General features: G+C 55.3%; 1 protein-coding gene across 2 annotated transcripts; it reads right to left on the reverse strand.

The window, feature by feature from the left end:
• Positions 1-795: 795 nt before the first annotated feature.
• On the reverse strand, positions 796-14279 carry RAB5C (RAB5C, member RAS oncogene family). Of its 2 annotated transcripts, none has more exons than XM_075443502.1 (6): positions 14193-14279; positions 4799-5043; positions 3628-3779; positions 3191-3313; positions 2341-2434; positions 796-1957 (listed from the first exon to the last, which is right to left on the reverse strand). In XM_075443502.1, exons 2-6 carry the CDS (start codon positions 4962-4964, stop codon positions 1842-1844), a joined length of 651 nt encoding a protein of 216 aa, XP_075299617.1. In that variant the 5' UTR covers positions 4965-5043; positions 14193-14279; the 3' UTR covers positions 796-1841. The 2 variants fall into 2 exon arrangements, with proteins under 2 accessions (XP_075299617.1, XP_075299618.1); XM_075443503.1 differs by lacking the exon at positions 14193-14279 and adding an exon at positions 13969-13987.

Here is a 14279-nt window from a genome sequence, read left to right on the forward strand (position 1 = left end):
CGTTCACTGCAGGCACCCAGCAGAGCTGCCGGAGTCCCAGCGCCGCACGCCGAGGGCACGAGCAGCCCAGGGCCGTCACACAGAGCCTCAGCAGCAGCCACGCAGCTGGGGAGAGGCAGCGGGGTCGGGCACCAGCGCGTCACCATCTTCCAGCTCTCCCAAGGCCGCAGGGTGCCGGCCCAGCGGCACACGTGGCAGAGCTGCAAGGGGATGCTCCGTTTCCCGTACTGACTCCAGAGCTCACCCGGGGCTGCGAGGGTCTCAGGCCACGCAGCAGTGACAGCAGAGCAGCACCTTTCACGGTCATCACCATGCAGGGAGAGAGCCATTTTGCTCATTAAAGCTTGAGCACAGCATTCCCAAGCCCATCCCGCTGTCCAGCTGAGCTCCCCTGCACAATGCTCCCCCCCCTTCCCAACTTAAGCTGTAGGTAGTTTCCCCCCCCTTCCCAACTTAAGCTGTAGGTAGTTTCCCAAGAAGATCAGGCAATTAAAAATTCCCACTATTTACCTCAAACTTCCTCGCATGCCACTGCACACCACAAGCTCACCGACCCACCTGCAGCCTCCATGCCAGGAGCTCCCACCTCAGGAGTGCCGACGGTGGCTGGCCCAGCTCGGACTGCGCAGAGCTCGGGGCCCGCACCGCTCGCTGCCCGGGGAGGCAGGGCCCGCGTCCCCGCCGAGGAGCCGGGCGCTGCCCACACCACCGCAGCCTCCAGCACAGCTGCTGTGCTCTGCTCCACTCCCCTTCTGGGCTGAGCTGATTAAGAAACATGAACATAGTTGATTATGATAGGTTTATAAAAATTTTTTTTAATCACACAAAAGTGAAGTTTGTGATGAAGACTAGGTTGACAGGTCCTCTTAAATACCAGTATGCATAAGATATGGCATTAGGCACTAGGCAGCAGCCAACATCAGTTAGAGTCTGGCAACAGAAGCCATTTTAATACCTCCCTTCATACTTTGTGGAATTACAGGCTTTTGCAATACATATTGTTTCCACCCACAAGGTATCTGAGGTTTCCCCCACCCCACCTCTGTACATCAGTAAACCAAGTGTATTCACACTAGAGTAGGGTTAACAACATTAGTGGCATCACAACCATCAGAAAAGGACAATTTTCTATACAAGATTTCTGCAAAAGTTGCAACAGGATTAGTGCATTACGACAGATCTGGAGATAGGAAAAAGAGTTGGCATGCTAGAGTCCAACACAAATAAAGACAACAGGCAGCTAGTTGTATGTACTATATTGACAAGATACTGATTGGTTACATGGAGAAACGTACAATACAAAATACAGAAGAAACCAGGTTTGCTTCCCTCTGCCCCACCCCAGAATACTCATAATTGATTTGGTCAACAAGTGGCTGAAGAGCCAGAGTTTGTCCCTATAATGCTACAGTTTAGTGGTTGTTCTCGGCATATCGTACTGGGATCAGCCTTAGCTTTCACACACGGGTCATTTTAAACAGTTTTCTCGTCTCGATATCCCTTTATCTCCAAGAGTGAGCGACAGTACTGTGGGACCCGGGTGCTGCTGGCCCTTGCCCGCAGGAGGGGCGAGCAGCTGGGCAGACACCGGGTCATGCCTCCACCACCACCAGGAAGAGGGAAGAGCAGAAGTTCATATATTAAAAAAGTGACTTAAGACTTAGAATTGAATTAGTATTTGTACAGAAAGGTGCAGGTGGAAGAACTCCCTCCAGCCTATGATCAGAAAGGGATGGAGAAATCACAGCAGCCGCCGGCAGCGGCCGCTCTACGGTAAGTGCGATTGTTAGCGTGGGTTCCAGTCACGTCGGTCAAGGCCTCCGTCAGGCGGGAAGGGCTGCTCAGTTGCTGCAGCACTGGCTCCTGCTCGGCTGACTGCTCTCCTGAAGGTCAACCACCCGATTCCTGCCTGGGCCGCCCGGCACGTTCTGGGGTTCATTTTTTGGCAGTTTCTTGGCTGGAAAGAAACCAGACGTCAGCAGGCTGTGCTCCAGAGACCAACCTCCTCCCCAGCGCAGAGCGCAGCCTGGGCTCAGCCCCGCTCCGGCCCAAGCCCTCACCTCTGCAGGACTTTGGGACTGGGCACTGCACGAGTGCAGCCAGCAAACTCCCAGCTCTGGCTGTCACCAGCCCTGCTCCCTCCGTACTCACCGCCCCAGGTAAAGGGAGAGAGGGAACAGGCTCTGAACACCCAGAGAGCGACCGTTCAAAGGCACAGCAAGCTGCCCATCTACTCCAGCCAGAGCCTCCAGTGCCCAGCTGACCCAGGAGCTCCCCTGGGCTGCGCTGCTGCTGCTGCTCGGAGCCACTCCAGCCACCCCGCGGCACACAGCCCGTTACCTATCGCCATGAAGATTTCATTCACATTCATCGCTGTCTTTGCTGACGTCTCCATGAACAGCAAGCTGTTGTCATCTGCGTATGTTTGTGCATCCTACAAACAATTGCATCAGTGGTAAAGGCATCGTGCCAGAAGGAGGCCCAAGCAGGCTTCACACGCTTCACGCGTTGGCAAACTGAACACCAAAGGAACCCTGTCCCACCCCAGGTTGGACATTCCCACCCCGGTCCCCTGACCCTGCCTGGCCAGGACAGCCGGGAGACATGCACCAGGGACAATGCTGCATGGCTGGTGGCCCAGCAGCCGAGCTGGGGTACAGCAGCACAGACTGTTTGCAAGCCAGATGTAGACACAGCATGTCCCCAGCAGCACAACACCTTGTACTTTGGTTAGCTGGGAGGGCAATACACACTGCAAATGCACCACAAGCAATCCTGTGCAGAGGTCTGAGATAAGAACCTCTCCTTGAAAGTCTGCCTCAGACAAGCTACGAGCTGTGAAGAGCAGAGAACAAACTGGGAATGATTCTTCATGTGTCTTGTATCAAGATGCTGCTTCACACACTGCTGAAGACAGCCCCAGAAAAGGCCGAACGCAGCAGCTCCTGCTCCCTGGGCCTCATTCTCCACATTCATTGTAAGTTACCAGCACGAGCTCCAAGTGCTGTGAAAGTGCACAGGAAGGGCAGGCTACAACTCCCTTCGAGTGGCATCCTGGCATCCTCAGCAGCAGGAATCTTGACTTCCACTCTCCCCCAAAGCATTCGCACACAGCCACCATCTCCCCCACTTCAGCAAAAAGCTGCTTTCCTGACTTGCTCAGGCAGAACTGGTCTGGATTCCCACTCACCTGGAAGTCCACAGCCCTCTTGGTAGCAAGGTCTGCCTTGTTTCCTGCTAGTGCAATTACAATATTGGGGCTAGCCTGCCTCTGCAACTCTTTCACCCAGTTCTTGGCTCGTACAAATGTGTCCTGGAAGCAAACAGGAGGCAGCAGTCAGGAAGGGCAGCCTGTTATTAATCCACAGTGAAGATATGATCAGAACAAGTCTTTCCTGTAAGAAGCGTTCTGCCTCCACAGCACTTTGCAGCAGGATCCTTTCTCAGCTCAGCCAGCCCCGGCCAACCCCAAGGCAGAGGCCGTTAGCAGTTTGAGGACCTCAGTACCCGCAGGCAGGCGTCTGCAGGGTCTCTGAACCCAGACGCTCGCCCAGAAACCACGAAGCACGAGCTGCCAGCGCAGACACCCCCTCCCCAGCGAGCACTCGCGGCCCTGCCAGTACTCACTGTGTTGGTGATGTCGTAGACCACAATGGCTGCCTGGGCGCCTCGGTAATACATGGGCGCCAGGCTGTGATACCGCTCCTGTCCCGCTGTGTCCCATATTTCAAACTTCACCGTTGTGTCGTCCAGGCAGACTGTCTGTGTTAGGAAGGCAGCTGAAAGAGAAGGTGTGTGTCTGCCTCACCTCCAGCAACACAGCCCCTGCGCCAAGAGCCAGCGGCTTGGAGCAGTTCCGCTTCCACACGGAGCGAGCAGAAGCCCCGGACAGCGGCCAGCGCAGCGTTGGTCGGTGTGGATGCTGCAGCTCTGCTGCATCACCAAGCTCCTCGCTCGCAGGAACCCAAGGGCCACCCTGCAGCTGGCAGAGAGCCGGCCCCGAGCGCCCAGGCAGCAGCCAGCCGCTGGCCGCCCCTTCTCCAGCCTCCTCGCAGTATGGCTACCACATCGCCAGGATGAGCTTGGGTGAGCACCAGCCCAGTTGCACTGCGCTCCCCAGTTTAGTAACTGGTTATTTTCTTGTTCCAGCAAGTATAATACCACAAGCTATGGCTAGGATAGAGGCAACCAGCCCTGGATACAGACTGAAGCAGAACAGCAGAGTGCCCACATGGCGCTCTGCAGCAGAGCGTTAAACCCTGCTTGCCCATAAGCTGTACTTACAGCTATACTTACTCCCTGCGTGGGTTACTATAGAGATAAATCAAGCCTTTTCTCAGTACACACCTCCTAATGTCACTGCCAGAGACCAGGGGCCGACTGAACTTTGATTGGTGACACCACGCTAATGATTTCACACAGAAGAACTACTAGACCTGAAAGCTGTGGAAGTAGTTAACAGTACCAGGATAGAAACAGCCCCAAAAATCCCAGGTCACGGTCTGAAAAGATAATTAAGGGCTATAAAGCCAAGCTGAAGGCCCTGGTTCTCATTAGCAGCAGGAATTCAAGCACTGGAAGTGAAGACGCCTTAGAGGCAGCGCGCATGGTTGCCATAGCATTATTCCCTGCTGTGCTGATCTTCACACTAACAAACAAGTTGTAAACCAAGAGTTAAAGCATCAGCTGCTTGAGTATTCATCGCAAAAACCCCAGACTGGACTGAAATAGCCATCCATACTTCTGATCCCCCTGGACTGCGCTACTGAGGCCAGCATCCTCTGGAGTCAGCACTCACCTCCGATCGTGCTCTCCTGGTACTCGTGGAACTGCCCCTTCACGAAGCGCAGAACAAGGCTGGACTTCCCCACTGCCGACTCTCCCAGGAGAACAAGCTTAAACTGGCAGATTTTGTTTCCAGCGGCTGGTCCGTTCGGTCGAGCAGCTCCACCTCGACCTGCCATCGTGGCCTAAGTGCAGAAGTGCCAGGAGCTAAGGCTGCTGCAGGGTCTGCACGGGGATCCACCTGGAGGCAGGTTGCAACTGGAAGAGGAGGTCAGGGTTAGCGACACATTCGTGGACCAGCCCTACCAGTTCTCGAGGGTGGGTTGGATCTGCAGCCCCCGTCAGCAGGTGGTGACTCCTTCCCATGGTGGAAAGCTATCAACTGCGAGCACCCTAGCACTATGGAGCAGCTTCTGCCAGTCAGCAGCTCCTTCAGCAGGATCTGAAGCTGTCTGAGCCTCCGTGGAGAAGGGACACTGGCAACAGAAGCCTTCCTCCCCACCAGCGGGCCCTCCAGCACTTCCACTACGCATGGATGTTACACACCTTGCCAGGGAGAGGCAAGCATACCAGTTGGTGTTATTAGAGCTTCGCCTACTAAAGAGACAATTACTCGGTTCAGAGGGAACAGGTTGACCTTGAGCACCTTCCTCCTCTCCCGCGTTCACACGGTAGCAGCCGCAGACTGTCGATGCAAGACAGCGACGACCAAGTGCCACCCGGGAAGCAGCTCTGTGTGCCAGCGCCTGGGACCACCCGGCCTCCAGACAGAGCGAGTCTCCGCGTTCAGCCTGCGAGTTGAGAGGCACCTGCACCGAGCCGTTAAACGCTGCGCTCGGAGCAGTCCTGGGGAAGGCCTCTGAGCCCCCACGCAAGCAGCTGGCCAGAGGGAGGGGGTCACTCGCCAGCAGCCACTCTCCGGGCACCGGCTGCACGTCCAGAGCGAACGCAACCGCTCCCCATCCCAGCTGGAACGGGAACTCCCCACCCAACAAGGCTCTCGACGGCTCGATCCAAATGCAGAGGCAATACCCAGTGTCGCCACTTCCCTCAGCGCCCTTACCCCACACAGTCCAGGTCACTGGGCTACTGGCCACGTTCTCCAGGAGAAGCCTGCTCAGCCCAGCCGCGCGGACGGCACGGACAGGCAGCATCGCCCGCGGTCAGACCGGCCATCCCACCCCCAGATGGTGGGAGTCACCAGAGCCGTCGCAAGAGCGGCAAGACAAGCTGGTCCACATCCACAGTTAACCACAAGCGAAGTCTCCGTGCCTTCCTAACCACCTCGCTCCACTGCGGGCAGCGCAGAACAGGAGTATTTCAGGGCCGTTGTACAGATCTAGGCTATCTCCTGTGCTCCTCACAGCTCCCGCGTCCTGCCAGTGAGAAACGCCACAGCTGATGGCAGCTCTCTGTACCACCTCCTTCCCTTCACCGCTCAGAACCCAAGCTTCTTGTCAACATAGACAACAGCAAAAATAATCCCCCCCAAACCGATTTCTCTGTGTTCTGCATGTACCCTGATGGAAACTCTGGGTATGCTTTGAGTACATCCAGCATGTACCCAGCAGAACCAGATTCCTATGGATAAGAAGCCTAAAGCAAGCTGAAATGGGCCTGCCCTGGAGCGGTGTCCTGGGAGCCAGCCGCAGGCCTGCCTCAGCGCAGAGGCTGACCAGAGCAGAGCTGCAGATGCCTGCGTGCCAGCGCGACGCCCGTCCAGCCTGACTGCTGAGGCTGCTTTAACTACGTCTCAAGTTTCAACTCCGATCCGTAGCTGGAGAGGAAGGAAGCCCCCAGCCCCTTCAGCCGGAGAGCTCGTCCAGAGGGACAGCCCACCAGTGCCAGCGGCTGGACAACCTCTTCAGCTTTCAAAACACAAAAGCACTCAAGCATATCCTGACCTACAGGCACATTCAACCTCAAGTTGTTCTGACCAGGAGGCGAGTCAGAAACCCCCTGCTCAGCCAGAAGCGTTCACTGCAGGTAGCAAGGAAACTGAGGGGTAACAGTGCAGCGAGATGTTTCAGCCTGCACTGCGAGCAAGCCATGGCTTTGAGCCGCCTGTCCAGCCCTGGGTTCAGCCAGTGAAGAAGCTGGGTCCCTGCAGAGGCTAGTAACACCACCAGGACCCCCACCTCCTCTTCCAGGGAAGGACAGCCACTGTTTTGACTCGATGAGGAAGCTCCATTGGAAGCAAGCCAGCAACCTGTTTTGCTGGACAGTGAGGAAGCAGCGTTTGCAGCTCTGGCCAGGAGCAGCTTGGTCCCCACCAGGTTCAAGCAGCACATCAGCAGCTCCACACCTCCGTCAGCCTGAAGAAGTTTCCACCTCCTAGTTTCTCCTCTAACCAGAGTTTGCAAGGGAACAGTTTTGGCTTGTTTAACCTCGTATTCATTACCAGGGCAGTCTGTCAGCACCGTGCAAGCGCTGTCACTGTTTCAGACTAACATTCTGCCCATTAAACGCCACGTCAATCGCGCCTCTACCAAGTTATGACCTCCTGAAATGCGATACGGGTGATTCCCAGAGCAAAACAAGGAAATGAGCCTGTTGACATCCTCGAGTCTTAGCGTGACCTATATTTCACAGGTCTCGATGCATTTTGCCATCTGGTTGTGCTACGTGAACTCAAACAGAATTAAGCACACACGTCTATGTGCAACTCATCCCGGAGAGCCACTGATCACAGCAAGCAGTCCAGCAGCTGGAGCCTGTGACCACTTTTAATTATGCAGAACCTGATCATCATCTAAAGACGGTCTGAAGTCTGGCTGCAGGATTACATGACTTCATGTTTGGGTGGAATTTATGCAATTCAGATGACCCTAACTGCAGCCATCTCACCAAGGGTCTTGGGCTAAGAACGTGCACAGGATCAGAATGGCCAGCTTAGCACTCCTGCTGGCATTCACAAGACCACCAGTGACTACCAAAGCTGTAGACACTGAACTCCCATTGCAGGAGGATCAGTCTGGCACTTCTTGCGAGTGCCAACATCTTGGAGGATTTTTATGTTCCTGTCAAACCAAACTCCACTGCGCTGAATGTGGAAGCAAGAGACAGCTAAACTACACAGCTTGGACCCGCGCTAGATCAGCCCACACCGATCAGCGAACGCTGGCTGGAGAAACAGGGAGTGCTCCGTGCCGAGCGAAGCCATTTCTGGTGCCGAGAGAGGCCGCTCATCCCTCTGCCAGCAGGGAGGGCTGGGCACGCAGCCCTCCCCACCAGAACACTGGCACCCACCCCCCAGCTGCGGGTCAGTGGGCCCGAAGCCCCTGCAGCAGTTCTGGGCAGGGAGGTGACGGCAGCTGAAGCTGCAGCGCGCCGCACTAATTCGAGCAGTCGAGACAACGAGAAGGAAGGGTACGGCAGCGTACTCTTGTGATCGATATTAACAAGTATTAATTTTCCTACTAGCTTCTTGTGACAGTGAAACTCAGCAGCTTGTCATGCCACAAGATCCAGAAAAAGGAACATGCTGGTCTGTTTGCCTGCCCCACCCGCCTCCTGCTCACTGAAGCACAGCCAGGAGCTCTGCATCACACCAGCAAAAGTACCAGTTTTTTTATTGTAAACTCCTGGAACTGTCTCTTGTTTGCTTTGAGGTCAAAGCCAAGTTTCGATGCCTGATGCTGTCCAACAACCAAGAACTCGAGGTCTATCACTTCTGCATTTTATGCTCCTCTCAACACTTCTCCCGTTTCCCAGGACTCGTTATAGGGGCTACACTTCCATGAATGTTGAACTCAGGAATTTGGGTGCCCTTAATGAGAAAACACATGCCAGCACTGCTGCCTTCCCAGCCCACCCAAGAGCAAGGCAGCTCTCCAGAGCTGTCAGGATGCTCGAGAACGGCACAAGAGCTCATTTCAAACAAGCGAGCCCAGCACAGGAACCCCAGTCTCCACAGGGCAATTGCTGTCAGACCCCCACGTCAACCCCCGCAGGAAACACCTGCTTTACAGAACTCATTATTGTGGGGAAGCTGCTAGTTTAAGTGTCACAAGTTACAGAATCTGGTACTTTTGCCCTGTGTTTACACAGTAGCAAGGACCACTCTGAAAGCTGGCAATGCTTAGAAACCCAGTCCTGAAGAACCTCGTTACCCAAGAGGGCTGCTTCTGCTCTCAGCTATGCAAGAAACCATTTCACTGGGGATCTGTTGGCTTAGAGTCAAACTACTCAAGACAAAAGCCCCAGTGAAGTATTTATCTTGTTAAAGGCTGACAGCATTACATGAATTTCTTGGCAAAGCCACCCCTGAAGTTATGAGCGGTTTTGCTTCACCTAACGCTGACCGGGCAGCCAGCCACGACCAGCAGGAAGCCTGTGCTGCCGTGCTCCCACCCAGAACTGGCAGCGGCTGACTTCGGACCGGGGTCACAACCGACTCCCACGAGCAGGACCAGCAGCAAGCACGGGACCCACCAGGACAGCACAGACTCCACTACCCAGATCAGCACAGCACGGAGTGCCAGCCTGACTTTCCAGCACATTAACAGGACGGCCAAGAACAGACTCCACGAGCCTCGCTGCAGCAGGGCCCACGCTGAGGGGACGGAGTAGCAGATCCAGCGCTTACAGATGAGATGAACAGACTGACAGTACAGACCTCAGTCCCTCAGCCCCATGGAGTCTGACCAGTGTTAATATTTCATCTTTCTACAGACAACTTGCACTTGCCTCCACAAACAAAGGACACAGTCTCTCGATCAGTAAGGCTACAACCTGGAGCTCCAGTAACAGCTCTCAGTTGGGGACCCAGTCGTTGCAGTTGTCAGGAGCTGCACTACAGCTTTAAAGTGTAGATTCACAGACCTAACTCAGCTCCAACAGCAGTGTCACAAATACTCCTAGAGTTGTTACACTATAAGTTAGTCACAACTCTACAGAGTCTCACGCCCAAGCCTCCCAAAGACCTGGGTACACTCAGTTTTATTCAGAGGTAAACAGGATTTACCTCAGCAAAAAGTTAAATTGCTTTTTGTCGGTAGCTACAGTCTTGAACAAGTATGGTAGAATCCGTAACACCAGCTCCTTCTCGTGTTGTCAATACACCTATCTGTTTCCCGACATCTGCAGAGCCGTGGCCTCCAGAGCAGCCCCAGCAGCCGGCTGTTTTTCACAGCAGCTTTTCTAAAAACAATTCCATCGGAGATGTCAAGGCCACCACCCTGCCGTTGCGACTCGACCCAGCGCAGATGCTATGTGCAGCTCAGCTACAGGACAGTACAACGTGGGCAACCCAGGGCCAAGCCAGCAGAAGGGGGCTTTCCATCGCTTCCTGAGCCTGGTCCTACGAAGGACAGTCGCCAAGCTCCGTGAGAGCTGCTCATCTCTAAAGCTGGATTAACAAAGTCTTTAAGGCAGGACAAACCCAAGAGAAGCAATTGTGAAGGAGTCCAAGTTTCTGCTGCTTCTCGGGGCCTCATGCATGAGGCCCTACTGACGGGCTGGTGCTCAGAGCCGAGCACAAGCGGTCAAACTGAAGATCTGATCTGAGCAGGCAGCACCACACTTGGACAGGATTGTCTGAAGTTCACACCAGCTCGGAACCCATCGGTATATACAGAAAGCTACTGCTCAGCGTGAGGCTAAACCTCACGTGCGAGATGCCACCTGCTTGAACCAGGAAAGTAAACTCTGAGACTGTTACACGACAACACCAGGAATACCCGTGTGTCCCACAACACTGACCTAGCTCTTCGGAAGATGAGGCAAAGATCACAGCCTGCACGACTGAGTCAAGCAGCACAGTACTTCAAAGGCAGTCACCAAGCTCCCTCAAGCCTGCTTCTAGCCAGTTTAACCCCATGCATCCCCTCAGAAGCGTTTCCTAGGTTTAAGCAGTTACGCTTTCCCAGGAATTCTCGAAAATGTCTCATGAGGTAAAAGAGACATTACACTTACTGATGCTACCTTGAAGCTACATTTTTCTTATACTCAGTCGAACAGGCATCAGCAACAAGAGTTACTGCCATGTTGGTCACACTGGCAGCACAGGGAAGTCGCATGCCTACCCCAGTGGGGGTGTTAATTCTGCAGAACAGCATGACTAACTGCTCTCAAAGCTGCAGTGAGTGTCCTGTCAGATCACCGCAGCTGAAGGGAGCACACAGTGAGGGCAGGATGAGGCGCAGCGCTTCTGCCCGGTCCTCACGTGTGAGGGACACAGCAGGGGCGACGCCAGCACTCACCTGACCACGGCCACCAAATGCCCCATTCTGCTGACACGATCGCAAGCGAACTCGCACCAGACCCGAGGGATGGGCGACACACGAGTGCAAGCTTTCAGCACCGCTTCGGTCAAGCTCTACTTGGCTAGGCTATGGAGACAACACACTTGCAAAGATTGCTTTAAAAGAGTGGCAGGAAAAGTGGCAGGAGAAGGCACAAATTGCAGCACAAGACTCTTGTGGAAGAGTTCTGCACCACCTTCATTTCACACAGGCTTCTCACTACCTGTACAGAGCAAAGCTTCCATGCTCCCTGTCCCCACCTTAACTCCCTCTCGGAGGTCTTGCCTGCTTTTAGTCACCCTTGGTACTGCAGGAACTTGTCTTCTTTCACAGAAGACGAGGCACAGCCAGGTCCAGTCTCCTGAGTGCAGTCTGGACCAACTACAAATTGAATCAAGTTTTTAATTCTGCAAAAAAGGTTCTTCTAGCTCCTGTTCTTGCTATTGCCCACTACTCAGCACACCCTCAAAAGACTCAGCTTAATTTTGACCAGAAGCCCAGCAACATGTGCCTTTAGATAGCACTTATGGTTCTGTGAACAAGGCAGCAAGATCATTAACAACACAAAGCAGAAAGCTGCCATCTTCACCGCAAAAAGAGTCAGTGACCTTCACCGTATCTTTTCCAGACTGCACAAAGATCTCTCGCCTCTAGTGGCTCCTTATTTGGAGCTCCACCAAATAAAAGCAAACACAAAACCCAGCGCTTTCTTATCTGTTTATGTAGAACTACTCCAGCAGTTCATTCCTGTGCTCCAGGGGAGGAAAGCGCTACTTTTAGGCTGTAGATGAAGCTTTATTCTTCCCCGATACTGTCACTTCCAGGAAGGTCCACTGTTTCTGGCTAGCATTTGCAGTGTTTCCACAGTGTTACTCTGATGACTTAACAGAACTTGCATAAGAGGACTTCAAACTTCATACCCCAAGGGAAGAAAACAGCTGACACCACCGTTTCTACTTTCTACCCTCTTCCAAGTATGCTGACCGAAATACTTTGGGCTACACCCACTTCGTCAGCAGCGTTCCTATTTCATTTCCTGTGTCTGAAAGTACTTGGATTCTTTCCCCCTCCCCTTCCAGGGAGATGCCATCACCTCCTATCTGCTAAACATGCAGCGGTTTAAGAAGTTAGGATCAAGAGCTGATGACAAGCAGGACCTAGCGCAGTTCTAGAGCTGCTCCCTCTTTAGACGCAGCAGAGCTTTGCTGTGACGGAGAAGATTCCGCCTCTCATCACAACAATTGAGTTTGGCCAAGAACACAGAGTATGAAGATGTCACTGCACAGTTTTGTTTCAGACCCTGCCCAATCCAATACTGGTTTCACTGGCAAAGCAAAGGGACCTAAACCCAACTCTGCTCATAGTAAAGCTAAACACGTTTTATTTTGCTTTATTCTTAGCCACACATCAAGCCAGCCTTCCCCTTGCTGCTCTCTAGCAACTGAAATCCTCCTTCAGGAGTCCCACTTCATCTTGCCTGGGTTGCTCCCTCACCTGAAGGGGTATCGGCACCTACAGCCTCGAGGGACCTCCGCTGCCTGGCATCAGCTTAAAACAAACGTAGTCCAACTGAGCCTATGGTATCTTCGAGGGAAAGATTGCCTCTAGAGGCAGATTTTTGCCATGGAAGCAGCTGACTGTTCAGGTCTATTGTTGAGACTCAGGAGAAGTCTGAGATGATTTCTGCAAGGAGACCCAGCTACTGCCTCTAGCCAGGCTCTTCGTAACCTCCCGGGTCTGTGTGGGCTGCGCTTCACCTGCCCGCCTCACTCCGAGAACGTGGTAAGACCAACGCTGCCTTGTAGCTGCCTACACACACTGTTCTGAGGTCTTCACCCTTGTCAGTCACAGTTCTTTCACCTTTTTACCCAGTTAAGCTGGAAGAAAGGTAAAAGACTTAGAGTCAAGGCAGTAGGGAGTATTAACAGGATATTCCAAGAAAGGCCGCTCAGACAGCACGGCACGTCAGGCCACTGTGAATCAGAAGCACCTCTCTTTTTTGGTCTCAGCCTAGCTTGGGAGTCCTGCCTTCAGAGCAGGCTCAGGAGTCCCAGCTCAGCGCAAAGCGGAATCGATGTCAGGCTGTAAGCAGGGCAGCTCAGATACGCGTTGACCCACCACACAAAAAGCTAAGAATAGTGGATGCAAGTTGTTCCACATAAGACTTAAAATAGTACCTCGGCGTAGTCTCTTCCCTCCGATTTCCTTACGAGCTTGGACGCAGTCAAGGTCAGAACTCCGCCAGCCATGTACAACAGCAACAAGCTAAAGGTCAGCTGAGATCAGGTCGACGCTTTACTCGCTCTCGCTGGCAGAGCCGTTCACAGCGGGAGTCGTGCTCAGTCAGCAGAGAGCGGTGACGGCTGCCACGGCTCCCGCCCAGCCCCAGGAGCTGCAGCAACACCCGGAGCAGGGCTGGAGCTGCCGCGGGGCTCCGTGCCACAGACCTGCCGCTCGCAGCTCCGCGGGGTCACGCACAGCCCCCGCTCGCAGCTCCGCGGGGCAGCGGGCTCTGCCGCAGGGCCGCAGCTCGGGGCATAGCCGGAGCCCCCCCCAGAGCTTCCTCGCAGCACCGCGTACTCCTCCTCACAGACCCCCAGGGCAGGGGACCGGGGCTGTGCCCGTCACCGGCAGACACCTGAGGAGCCTCCACCCCGGAGCCCGGCCACAGCAGACCCGGCCGGGCTTTCGGGTCCGGGCGCTGCCGCTCCCGCCTCAGCAGCCGGCCGGTCCCCGCGGGACCGCCGCTCCGGTCCCTGGGGGTCCCACACCGCCCCCCGCCATCGCTGCGAGAGCGGGGGAGCGGCGGGGCCGCGGCCGCCGGGCAGACCCCGCGCCCCGGCACCGGTTCTCCCCCTCCCCAGGGACGGGACCCGGCCCGGCGCCGCCCCGACGCTCCCTCCCGCCAGCGCGGCTCCCCTCCCCGGCCCCCGCTCACCGCCAGCCCGGAGCCCCCCGCCGCGCCCGGCCAGGCCGGCCCCGGGCACCCCCGGCTCACGCAACCGGACGGCGCTGTGGGACGCGGCGGCCCCGTCGTGCGGCTGCCGGGGAGCCGGGTCTTCGGCGCGCGGGCCCGGTGCAGGCGGGCCCCCGGGACAGCGCCCGGGCTCGGCAGCGGAGCAGGCCCCGCCCGCCCGCCCGCCCGGAGCCCCCGCCACTCACCGCCCGCAGCGCCGCTCCCCCCGCCGCAGGTGAGTCTCGCAGGCCCCGGCCCTCACTTCCGCCTTTACCCGTTCCGCTTCCGGATCC

This window comes from Opisthocomus hoazin, chromosome 26 (genome assembly GCF_030867145.1).
Source record: "Opisthocomus hoazin isolate bOpiHoa1 chromosome 26, bOpiHoa1.hap1, whole genome shotgun sequence".
NCBI classification, from domain to species: Eukaryota; Metazoa; Chordata; class Aves; order Opisthocomiformes; family Opisthocomidae; genus Opisthocomus; species Opisthocomus hoazin.

What these genes read in the sequence shown, in the direction of transcription:
- RAB5C (XM_075443502.1), bottom strand. Translation starts at nt 4,964, where the DNA reads ATGGCAGGTCGAGGTGGAGCTGCTCGACCGAACGGACCAGCCGCTGGA. An exon ending in TCTACGACATCACCAACACA is followed by an intron (nt 3,314 to 3,627) that starts GTGAGTACTGGC and finishes GTTTGCTTCCAG; the next exon opens with GACACATTTGTACGAGCCAA. An exon ending in AGAGGGCTGTGGACTTCCAG is followed by an intron (nt 2,435 to 3,190) that starts GTGAGTGGGAAT and finishes AATTGTTTGTAG; the next exon opens with GATGCACAAACATACGCAGA.